Here is a 12807-nt window from a genome sequence, read left to right on the forward strand (position 1 = left end):
AAGTAGCAATACACTGGCGACGATTTGTGTTTGTTTTTATCGGGTACGGTGGAACACTCCACGAGTGGAAAAAACAAATACAGTATAAGCTTATAGACCGTGGTACACTGAAGGTTTTGTCATTGATGCGGATACGCGTGTAAGTGAGTGAGGTAGCAATACACTGACGATGATTTGTGTTCGTTTTTGCTGGGTTGAGTGCAAAACATGAGCAGGTGGAGTAAATGAATACGATTAAAGAGTCACGCAAAGTTTGAACACTTCGCCTGTGAACGTGTTCTTTGTTTCAGAGCTTCATGCGCTGCAGCATAAAATTGCCAGCACGCCTCAAAAGATCCGCGATGGCTGTCAGTTAGTCGCGATGACAGTTTTCATTTCGAGTTGTTTTGCTGCGTGCTCGCTTTGCCTTTGCTGATGTTGCTATTCTTTCGCTAGAGCTGCCCGCTGCTGCTGCTGCTACGTGGTTCGGTTCCGTCCACGCGTGGAAACACTTCCTATCCTCTCGTGCTCAAGCGCCCGCGGGCTCTGTGATGCCAAATCGATCTCGGTAAAACGAAAACTCGAGTGCGTGCAATCGTTGTGAAATTCGCGGGTGAAGTAATTCGTTTAACCACCACCAGGAATTAAAGGAAACGGTATGACCGATAAGGAAACTATCCTGTCACAGATCACTGCCCAAGGTGACGAGGTCCGGAAGTTGAAGGCCGCTAAGGCTGACAAATCGAAGGTTAGTTCCCCAGAGACCAAATTTGAATGAACGATTCAACAATTGTGACAATTGAGTCAGAAAATTAGGGTTCTAACAAGCGAAGCCTATCTCATTATCTGTCCTTGAAATTATAAAAATTCAGAGACGAGCCCCCAGAATACCATCCATGAGCAGCTCCTTACGTCAGCTTCAGGCCATAAAGGAGTTGCTGCTGCCGTAGCAAAAGTGGCTCAGCTGGTTGCTGCCCAAAGTTGTTCACCTTCACTTTTTTGCTTATCCAACAATCCCCACTTGTCTCATTAGTTTCTTGGGGGCTCAACCACAACGCGCTCTGTAAAGCCAAGTCTGACCAACGCGAGAGATAATTACAGGCAGCGTTGGCTACGGTTTTCTTTTTTCGATATAGTGGAGCACTTTCCTCTCACGAGACCTTCTTTTCCTCGTTCCGATCTTAGCTTTCGTTACTGATTGCTGAAAGTCGATGTGGTGTCGTAGCATTGATCTTGGGGTTTTTTGAAAGGTGGTTTATTCTTGTAATGGAACGGGAATTCCTTAAGCCTACTCAAAACAGGCCCCAACATTGTTCAGCAAGATTTATCCACCGTTAAAGTTCTATACGTTTATTTCCTATCGAATCAATATAGCGCTGGACACCCTTGAAAAGTTCCAGTTTTCAAGAACGTTAGCTTTGAAAAGGTTACCGGTTTGAATATGTATCATTCTTGATTTCCCTTAAGAATTTATTTATTTTAATGCTTGAACGCTCTACACGAATAGGTTATTGAAGTGAAAGTCCTAATAAATCTAATTGTGGAAAAAAAACTTGAATGCTTAATAGCATCATAATTAAATTCAATTCGATGAATTTATACCTCATAGACTGATTACACTTTCTATTCTTAAAAACATCAAAATACATAAATTTGGTTAGAGTATTTAAAGGACTTGTCGAACGATGTTATTTTAGTATCTTGCCCTATCAGGCATATGTTTTAACTGACCAGAGTTAGAAAAGTTTGGGGTAGTTTAAGATAGCAACTCTTATCTTTCTCGATGACTCAAAGTACAGAAGGTTTTTTCTAGTTTTAACACACCTTTTTTGCAATCATCAGGGTCCATTTACATGGTTTTTTTTTTTTTTTTTTTTTTTTTTTTTATAGCGTTTAAATAGCTCGGGGAGCTGACGCTGGATATGAAAATTAGAATAGTTTGGAGAAGAAAATTTAAAGTTTAGAGAAGGCAGCGTAGAATAGTAAGCGATCTTGAGACGTTGGTTAAACCATCAAGCACTTCATTATATCCATGGAATATGGATAAAATGCAGTTCAAGATAATAAACCAACCCCTCCCGATACCAGTTGGAGGAAGGACATGGGCGGGTTCGAGACTGGCCTCTACATACTCCCCACGCATCTAACTACATTTAATTTTTGTGTTATTAATGGAATCATTTTAACTTATCTTATATGTTTTTCCTTCCTTCGTCGTCGTCTGTTGAACGTCTGCTTCGTGTCTCCGCCCCAATTCCACTGGTATGTGTGATGGGTTTCGTGATAGTTGTCTCGGGGTCCAGTCATCATATGACTCCGAATCGTATGCGCAGGGGTATATGAAAATAAAAGAAAGAGAAAAGGAGAGGAAAGAGAAATATAAAGGAAGGAATTAGTTCTTGCATGAAGTTATTGAAGTGTTATTTGCTGTTTTTCCCTAATTTTTTGCCTTTCATTTTCTAAATTTTGAAATTTTTGTTTTTCTTTTTAGAGTTTTTCCATTTCATTGCTAATCATACTATTTTACCAAAATATGGATGTGAGAGTTTGTTTTGCTTTTTGGAGCAAGCCTATTTCAAACTAATAAAAATTCTAGCTCAAATTAATAGTAGAAGTAAGCTACCTTATTCCTATCACAACATCACAAAATCATGAAAATTTACCAGAATATGGATATAAGAGCACATCTTACCGTACCCTACCTACCTCACATAGTTGAATGTTAAAATCCATCATAATTTACAAAAAATCTACATAGGGGTTCTATTAAAATATACCGCATGTCTATTGTAAAATGCCCGAAATCAGTAATTAGGACTACCTACTCATTGTTATTCTTCAAAACCGTACATTCTAATATATACTTCCATAGATGAATTTCAAACTAAACCGAAAAACGTAAAGATTTGCTAAAAATGAATAATTAAATAAAAAGCAAAAAAACGTCTTACCAAATGAAATATAACATTTTCCAACAACAGCATTCCCATCCAATGAGCCTCTAGTTCTTGTAAAATGCTTGATTTAAGAATAAGCCAACGAAATTCATAAACCGCAAATACACACTTACTAGAGCATTGGGGAGGCGAATACCATAACCTTTACCTAACATCGTAATACTTTTCACACGTTTTCTCTATTTTTAATTCTACAAGACTAAACCATCTAGCTACCTAACCAAACGAATTATGCCCTATTGAAAGTATCAACTTTTATTATGGTAAATTGTGATACTTTCACTACCAAATGTTGCGATTGTTCTGCGGAAGGGAGGGCAAGTGTTCCAACTCCCATTCATCTTATCAACATGGATCATGAAAAAAAAAAAATAGACATCTTTGAACCTACTGCTGAATTTTAACTAAATAAAGATGTCCAGCTCCTCTTCTAATTTAGGCCATATTATGACACCATGTTTAACAAGATTGTGTGTAACGACACTGTCAGGAAAATGATGGGTTGATCCATCATTTTCACAAACATACACACCGCAGCCGTTAACCCATTGCAACTTAGGGTACGGAACTTTTTTGCAATCATCAGGGTCCATTTACATGTTTCAATAGAAAATACTGAAGTTGGAAGAAGCTTAGCTCTGAGAACTGAAAACTGAAGGCCCTTATTCTGCGCCTCGCGTGACGTGATGATAGTCGAGTCACCCAAGTCACTCTATTCTAGCAGTCGGTTCAGGTGAGGATCGTCACTTCGGATGAACTTTGTGAGTTCTTACCCTATTCTCGTAGTCACCGTGGGTGAGATTTTTCGCATTCGGGTGACGATTTTAGGTGACAATTGTCGGTACCTTTTCAGGTGGTGACGAGATAGAAATTCAATGAAAAATTTATGGAACAGGGAAAAATTTGGCTCTAAATGTTCAACAACATTAAAAAAGTACCATTTTATAAACAATTTTCACGAACAAATCTAGAATCGCTGAACTAATTCGGCAATCGGTGAGGATTGTCGTTACCTTTTCAGGTGGTGACGAAATAGAAATTTAACAGAAAATTTATGTACGTGGGAATGAAAGGCCCTAAATAGTTAAATTAAAGTGTTAACACTAATTAATTAAGTTCTATTTCTATTTTTTGTTTATTTAGAGAGTATTTTAACCAAATTAATTAAGTATAAAACTTTTTATTGAAAACGTCTTTTAAAAATTTGGAAGTAATTGCAAAAAGCTTCTCGGACACTAACACCGATAGCAGATTGTGAGTCAGCTCTCCCTCGAGGAACCGGACCGGCTTCAGCGACAGCTACGGATCCAGCAGGAATGTGTTTGGATCGGCTAGGATCATCACTTCATGGCATCCTCCCGGGCGTAGCTGGTAATTTCGTCCGTGTACTTTCCGAGCAGCTCGATCATGACCATCGAGGCCAGCTCACTGTTTGTTTCCTTGAGGACAATTGATAAAATAATCAGTTTAATGTTGTTTAGGGTGAAAACTTGTTGTTGATGCGAATAATAGCACTTTTTCTGGGATCACAAAAACTTTTTTGGTGAAATTGAAGGTCATCCAACGAATTTCACGCAAACAGCATTTTTAGCAACTTGTAGCACAAAACGAAAACCACTTTACTTACCTGATCCCACTTCGGAATTCGGCCTTGAATCCGCTTCTTTATGTACCGTTGGTTCGGGTGACATATTCGGGTCTTCGATTTTCCCATTTGATGGTTCCTCCTTCAACTCGGTGCAGGTTCCGAACTCATCCTTGGATAATGCATTTGGACCACACCATTTGGCCCTGTTTTTTGTCAAGCAGCTTGCCATTGCCGTACAATTCGATTGTGGCCTTTTAAAACCCGGAATTCCAACTCGTTTTTTTGAAAATTGATTCGGAAAATCCGAAGCGCGACCAAAATCAAAACAAAACAGAACAAGTTTGGCCATTTTGACAGATGTGTTCATTCAGTCACTCAATATGAATGAACCTCTGTCACTTAACCCACATCGACTGCGGGAATAAGGTGACAAATCTCACGGTGACTCGAGGTGACGTGATAATCGTCACCTCATGCGCGGCGCAGAATAAGGGCCGAAATGTGGGGTGTGAGAAACTAAGATTTTACACCTGGAATGTAAAACAATAGACATCTTCACGGTTCAACTTGAAGGTGATGTTCAACTGAGTTTTCGAACCCACTTGTACACAGCCAGTGATGTGCGTGCTGAACCGATTCTGCCACAACCAGCAGCTCTGGGTTCACGTACCTATGTTGAGATTTGGAAAAAGAATGTTAAGATATATAGAAAATAAAGTATTCCAAGTTCTACCCTCAAGCAGAACAAGTCTCTCCTTTCCACTGCCCAAAAGTGCTGCACAACAGGAAAGCCAAGTGAAGGTCGTCGAGCTGTGCCACTAGAGGCGTCTGGCCTCAGAAAAGGCGTCTAGGTGGAAGGGAAGCTTCGAGCCGCAGGAAGAACGCCGAGACAAGAACCATGGAAGGTCGCCGGACCGGAAACTACTGGAGATCGTCGCGCAAGATCCCGGTGCCATGGAAGGTCATCGAGTTGCGCGTCGGGGCGCGAGCGTGTTCCGGTGCGTGCGTTGAAGATGGGGCTATCTTCAGAAGAAGCCGCCGAAGACAGTAAGAAGACTGCGAATGTGTATGTTGAGGAAGAGTGATGAGATTTGTCTCATCGTAGCAATCTATGGGACAAATAACTAATAACAACTACACATACCTAATAAATAAACAATTAGATATGTAACTATAGGGATAGTTTTACTATAAATAGGATGTTAAGATAGAAAATAAAGTAGTCCAAGTTCTACCTCCAAGCAGAACAAGTTTCTCCTTTCTGTGACATCTTGATGTAAGTTGTCTTTGCGCTCCCAAAATACAGACAGTGTATGAGAGCCAAACTCAACCAACTATGTTGAGCAATCGCTAGTACAACTTACCAATGAACCAGAATCTAGGCAGAAATCACGTCAGTTGGGCGGCAGTCTGGATTTGGACCTCAATAAGGTTCATAGAGGGTGATACGGTCAAAATTTGGTCAATATCAACTTGACGTATTTCTTTCAATTTTGCATTTAAAAAATCTGAACACCCCTCATTTTGAAGGTGTGTGTGTGTGTGTAGAATGTTGCTCCTATTTTGATTTTGGAATTCACTCTTCAGTTGTCAAAATGCCGTCCAAGGAAGAAGAGCAGCGTATCAAAATTCATCGCAAAAATCCGAGCAACTCGCACGCAAAGCTGGCAAAATCGCTAAAAGTTGCCAAATCAACCGTTACAAATGTAATTAAATTGTTTGGGGAACGTTTGTCGACAGCCAGGGCCCAGGAAGTCTGGATCGGGGGAAAATCGAAAACCGGAAGCCGTTGAGACGACAAAGAGAGTTGCCGGTAGCTTCAATCGAGACCCTAACCTCTCTCTCCGAGATGCCGCAAATAAGCTGGGTGTATCGTCTACAACCGTGCATCGAGCCAAAAAACGAGCCGGACTATCGACTTACAAGAAGGTAGTGACTCCAAATTGCGACGATAAACAAAATACGACGGCCAAAGCGCGATCCCGGAGGCTGTACACGACGATGCTGACGAAGTTTGACTGCGTGGTAATGGACGACGAAACCTACGTCAAAGCCGGCTACAAGCAGCTTCCGGGACAGAAGTTTTATACGGCAAAAGGAAGGGGAAAGGTAGCAGATATTTTCAAGCACATGAAACTGTCAAAGTTCGCGAAGAAATATCTGGTTCGGCAAGCCATCTGTTACGTGAAAGTGTGTTTGAATAAACGTCTGCTGCCTTTCCGGAAGAAACACGGTTGTTCCGTGCTGTTTTGGCCGGATTTGGCATCTTGCCATTACGGTTAAAAGGCCATGGAGTGGTACGCCGCCAACAACGTGCAGGTTCCCAAGGACAAGAACCCTCCCAACACGCCAGAGCTCCGCGCAATTGAGAAATACTGGGCTATTGTCAAGCGGAACCTAAAGAAGACCAAGAAAACTGCTAAGGACGAGCAGCAGTTCAAGGCAAACTGGCTTTCTGCGGCAAAGAAGTTGGACAAGGTGGCTGTACAAAATCTGATGGCTGGGGTTAAGCGTACACAGCAAATTTTTTTTTGCTGGAAACCAGCAAAATTTTGCTGGTTTTTGTCCCGCTGACTTTCCAGCAAAATTTCCAGCAATTTAAATTGCTGGAAAAAACAGCAAACGTTATTGCTGGTTTCCAGCAAACGTTATTGCTGGTTTCCAGCAATTCAAATTGCTGGAAAATCAGCAGTCCAGATTGCTGGAAACCAGCTATTTCTTTCAAAACAAACTGTTGTATTTACACAGCAAATTTTTTATTGCAAAATTTTGCTGGTTTTTGTCCCGCTGACTATCCAGCAAAATTTCCAGCAATTTGAATTGCTGGAAAAACCAGCAAACATTAGGATTACTGGAAACCAGCAATTTTTTTCAAAACATTCGGCTGTATTTGGTATCAAATTTATGTTTCAATTCGAAATTAAGTATTGAATACTGGCTGTACCTATAATGACCAATAAATAAGAGTTATTCCATTTTTTTCAATTATGTGGTATTTATTACCAAAATTATACATTTTTTTAATATACCAGCACCGGTTCTGCTCTGGGGTGGAAGCTTTGTGCCAAAGTGTTGACCACCTGAAATAAAGTTTTGATTAGTATCTTTCATAAAATATCTACCTATCCAATGAAAACTCACCCTTGACTTGATGTCTGCAGACCATGGTTGCTATAATATAGAGGAAAATAAGAATAATTGATTAATCTATTCAAAGTTCGTGAAATAAATTCTCACCTTTTTCCGCGTACGAAAACAAACCGACTCCAATTTGACAACTCGATTGCTGATTTTCCAGCAAACTAGATCAGTTGCTGGAAAGTCCAGCAATTTGAAATCCGATTGCTGGGTTTTCAGCAAATATGACAAGAACACAACCGAATGCTGAAAAATCCAGCAATCAGAAAACCGATTGCTGGTTTCCAGCAAAAAATTGGATTGCTGAACATTTCCAGCAATTTTTTTTGCTGGAAATCGATGCAAAAATTTACTGTGTAAGGCCCGGCAATTCGGATTTGGAAAAGCGGAAGCCTAACTGAATATTTTTCCTGAATTTTATACTAATTAAACTTGAATAAGAAATTTAATATGATTTTTAAATAAACGATTTCACCGATTTACACGCGTTTTTCTTTGACCAAATTTTGACCGTATCACCCTTTAACCGAGATTCCTCACTTCCACTGCCCAAGTGCTGCATCAGCAACCCATGTTGGAACCTATAACCTATGGCCTGCCCAGCACCAATGAGAACCCCCCTCTACAAGCATCAGGGCCGGCTATCCGCGTTTTAGCTTGCACAAGAAAACACAATGCTTCGCAGAAACGAATTTTCCCGTTTATTGGATGTTTGTCGACAAAATGGTATCAATTCCCGCGCTTTTCTGGCTATCACAATTCTTATGGTCTTTTATGGTCCTACCTTGACGGAGATAATAGGGACACCTTCGGCAGCTGACTCCGTACCTTCCTCGCTTCCGCTCTCCTTTCCGGACTATACAGCGGCGCGGTGTAAGTTGCTCGGTCAATCTTCTTCGCCTACCCGGACGTCCTCCAACCTTGGGACCACACGGCGTAAACGGCTGCCTGGATGTGGCAAATATCGTACCCGGTTGAGATGAGGCCTACCGGGGCTTGTCTTTTTGTAGCGGAAGTTTTCCCTCCGGATTCGTAGCTCGTGCCACTCGTCGTCCAATCTCCAACGAACCAATCGGTAAAACAAAAGGGGTCCTGTTGGCGCAATGGGACAAAATACGAGCGGATTAGATTTTTATTCCGATGGGCCAGTCCATGGTTCTATGGATTCCGGGGCAGCGATCACTTCTCACCTGGTTCTAACGTGCTATGTCACTACGCGTGCACTTACGAGAACTCAGTACCGTATCGTTTGGTTGTTCTTTGTGGAGTGATCGCAATGGGTGTCGGCCATTGCCCCGGATCCGGACTTTCGGCTCCATCCTAGAATTCCGCCCATTGCGCCTTTTTCGAAGCCCGCCAATGGCTGCCCATTCGTGCGTTCAATCAGCGCCATCTGTTCGTCAGCGTATTGCCCGTCCATTACCTTGGCCATTATTTGCGTATGATTTTTCACGTCAAACGTACCAATTCTCACATCTCATGTCTAATTTCGGATGAGAGGATCCACAGGCCTTCGCTGTGGACGTCATATTCTCCTCCAGCCAGATTTGGTTGCGTTTTGAGGTATGGCATGGGGGTTCATCGAAGTTTGCCCGAATTCACGGAAGCACTTGATTCTCCAAAATGTCCATGTAGGCTCCGGTATCAACTTTTTCTCCAGCCCTTATGAAAACAGCAGGCTTCTTCAATCCATTCGAAGCAAATGCCCCCAATACCATGATTTCGATGGTATACTTAGCAGTAAAGTTGAACTTCACATTCTCTGGAACATCCTTAGTCTTCACGCAGGTTAAAAGGTGGGATCTTGACCCGCGCAAGAAATGTTACCTTTGAGGGTAGTCTGGAAGACCTCGTCGAACTCAGAACCGAGGCTTATGACGACCGTTACAGGAAACAGTGCGTTTGAATCGAGAGACTCGCCTACGTTGAGTCCCGGTGTGTAACCTTTGGTGACATAAAAGACCGTAGATCGGATGATGAGATACTCGAAGTTGTGATGCGATTACTCCATGGAGGACTCCTTGTCAAAACACGATAAACCATAAGTTGTGGTGGTCACTGATGCCCGAACTGCCGACAGTTGGCGTGTGAACGAGGAAAGGGGTGGGAACGTAACAGCAGTAGTCTAAGGATGTGCTACATCGACTTAGAACCTACGCATGAGAACGCCGACATCCTTCCGGGAAGATGATCTTTAGCTTAGAACCCTAGAAACAACGCCCTTGGCTGGCTTGATAACGTTTTGCAGCTTCGCTGGGTTAATCCAGAGTTTCTTTCGCAAGGTGCAACCGTTGCAACGACCTTTTAGTACTCACACAAGAGTCTATAGAGTTGAACTCTCAATCAGTAGACTCTTTGTCGGAGTGGCAAGGGTAGGCCAAAAGACAGGTACATATGTGAAGAGATGGATTAATCAGATTCTCGCGATCTTTGGAACTCAGGAAGGATATTTTCAGGTTTTCAACCAAGCAACCAACTGCCGAGGTAGGAATTTTATGTTGCCTTTTAAGAAAATGGACAGTAGAATTTTTGGCTACCCATTCTTTTGTACCACTTCCAATCATTTTCGTTAACTGACTATAATCTGGTTAAAGTGAAGGGATAAAAAAACGTAAAATTCGTTATCTTCTCTTTACAGACAGCAAACTAACTTCAGAACGCTTATGTTTCTCTTATATTGTTTAGTAAAGAAAACATAACTTCTCAAGAAGAAAGCTCATTGAAAACTACAACACAAAGACACAAATACAAAAACAAAACCAAAATGCTGCGTCAGTTGCTGCGGCGATCACTCACGATCGGCGCTCTGAATAGAGTCGTCGCAACATCAGCTCCGACGACATTAGGTATTTCTGGTCATGATCTCAATTGTCGCCTCTGCCACCACGAAACCATACAAGTGGTGGACGCCACGACTCCACGACGCCAAATTCGACCAAAATCGGTACCTGCTCAAATAATTCAGGTGTGCGCCGCGATCACTGAACGACTTAAGGTCAATCTAATAAGTGTTTTTATCTCTCTCTTCTTCTTTCCAGATCGATGAAGAGGTAGCAAAGCTGCTGGCCCTGAAAGCCAAACTGAAGGAACTGGACGGGGGAGATGCCGAGGTCGGCAACAAAAATATCACCCTCAAAACGCCCAAGGGAACGAGGGACTATGGGCCGGAGTCGATGGCCCTGCGGCAGTCGATCTTCGACAAGGTGATTGCGGTGTTCAAGAAGCACGGTGCGGAAACGATCGACACACCGGTCTTCGAACTGAAGGAGGTGCTAACCGGGAAGTATGGCGAGGATAGCAAGCTGATCTACGACCTGAAGGATCAGGGTGGGGAAATTTTGGCGCTACGTTACGATCTGACGGTGCCGTTTGCGCGTTTCGTGGGGATGGGCAATGTGTTCAATATCCGGCGCTATCATATTGCCAAGGTTTATCGACGGGATAATCCGGCCATGACCAAGGGACGGTATCGGGAGTTTTATCAGTGCGATTTCGATATTGCCGGAACGTACGATCCTATGTTGCCGGATGCGGAGTGTGTTAAGGTTGTGGTGGAGATTCTGAGTAGTTTGGATATTGGGGATTTCGTTGTTAAGTTGAACCATCGCAAGTTGTTGGATGGAATGTTTGAGGCTTGTGGAGTGCCGGAGGATAAATTCCGCACGATCTGTTCGTCGGTGGATAAGCTGGATAAATCTCCCTGGGCAGAGGTACGGAAGGAGATGATCGATGAAAAGGGTTTGGAAGGGGAAATTGCCGATCGTATTGGCGAATATGTGCGGATGAGTGGGGGCGTTGAGTTGGTGGAAAAGTTGGCCGCAGATGAGAAGCTGAAAAATATCAAATCCGCCGTGCAAGGAATCGAAGATATGCGACTGCTGATACAGTTCTGTGAAATCTTCGGCCTCAAGGATAAGATCATATTCGATCTGAGTCTGGCCAGAGGTTTGGACTATTACACCGGGGTTATCTATGAAGCAGTACTTAAGGCGGAACCCGTCACGACGAACGGCGGCGACAAGGAGGAAGTTAGCGTTGGATCCGTGGCCGGTGGCGGGCGTTACGATAATTTGGTGGGAATGTTCAACCCCAAACGCAAACAAGTTCCCTGCGTCGGAGTTTCGATCGGGGTGGAACGCATTTTCTCGATCCTGGAAGCCAAATCGCAACAGAAGGTTCGGACAACCGAAATTGACATCTACGTTGCTTCCGCCCATAAGGGTTTGCACCTAAAGCGGATGGAGTTTCTTAGCAAGCTTTGGGATGCTGGCTTTAAGGTAACAACCGATTCCCTGTAAACTTAAATAAGTTAAAATATCTAATCCTCCTTTTCTACCAAAAACAGGCGGAGCATTCCTATAAGCTGAATCCAAAGCTGCTGGTACAGTTGCAGTACTGCGAGGAGAACAAAATCCCCTATGCCATTGTTCTGGGCGATGGAGAACTGGAACGTGGTGTAGTGAAGCTACGAGAAATCACTACCCGGAAAGAGGAGGAAATTTCGATCGACAGCCTGGTCGAAGAACTGCGGAAACGTTTAACAGTAGCCTAGTTTACTATATCAAACTCTAAGAAAAAAAAATTAAAAGCATTTCGCTGAAGCCGCTCATCCAAATGATTATCTACTAGATTTAAGCGTATTTCTTTGTGAAGTTGCTCGATGAACAACGATTCAATCAGGAGTCAATCAGCTTTGAACATGTTATAAGACGGTCCTCCTTCTATCTGCCGCGGGACAAATGTCAGATGCGTATTAAAGCAATTGTTTTCGTTTATCTACATTTCAGTCGACTTTGAAGTTCGTTAAAACCCAACTTATTTTATTATACATTTCGTACTTTTCATCTAGTATACCCATATTTAGTGTTTTAACAAATTTATCGGTAATACACATCAATCATTTGCTTATTAGGTCGGTGTTGAATATTTTCGGAAAGAAATTCCTCATGGAGGGAACAAGCGATGAGTTATGTATCTCGCGTCACTTAAGTGCATCCTTTAAGAGCCATCATATCTTAATCCCACCATGTGACATAGGCCCTTATTCTGCGCCGCGCGTGACGTGATGATTGTCACCTCACTTCGGAGTCACCGTGAGATTTGTCACCTTATTCCCGAAGTCGATGTGGGTAAAGTGACAGAGGT

At 42.6% G+C, this 12807-nt stretch overlaps 1 protein-coding gene across 2 annotated transcripts; it reads left to right on the plus strand.

Annotated features, from left to right (window-relative positions):
* Positions 1-392: 392 nt before the first annotated feature.
* Positions 393-12573, plus strand: LOC129742672 (histidine--tRNA ligase, cytoplasmic). 2 transcript variants are annotated; one of them, XM_055734601.1, is made up of 4 exons: positions 393-727; positions 10301-10627; positions 10701-11939; positions 12008-12573. In XM_055734601.1, exons 2-4 carry the CDS (start codon positions 10427-10429, stop codon positions 12212-12214), a joined length of 1647 nt encoding a protein of 548 aa, XP_055590576.1. In that variant the 5' UTR covers positions 393-727; positions 10301-10426; the 3' UTR covers positions 12215-12573. The 2 variants fall into 2 exon arrangements, with proteins under 2 accessions (XP_055590576.1, XP_055590584.1); XM_055734609.1 differs by lacking the exon at positions 10301-10627 and having other exon boundaries at positions 396-727.
* Positions 12574-12807: the final 234 nt, after the last annotated feature.

The sequence above is a fragment of the Uranotaenia lowii genome, chromosome 1 (genome assembly GCF_029784155.1).
Source record: "Uranotaenia lowii strain MFRU-FL chromosome 1, ASM2978415v1, whole genome shotgun sequence".
Classification (NCBI taxonomy): Eukaryota; Metazoa; Arthropoda; class Insecta; order Diptera; family Culicidae; genus Uranotaenia; species Uranotaenia lowii.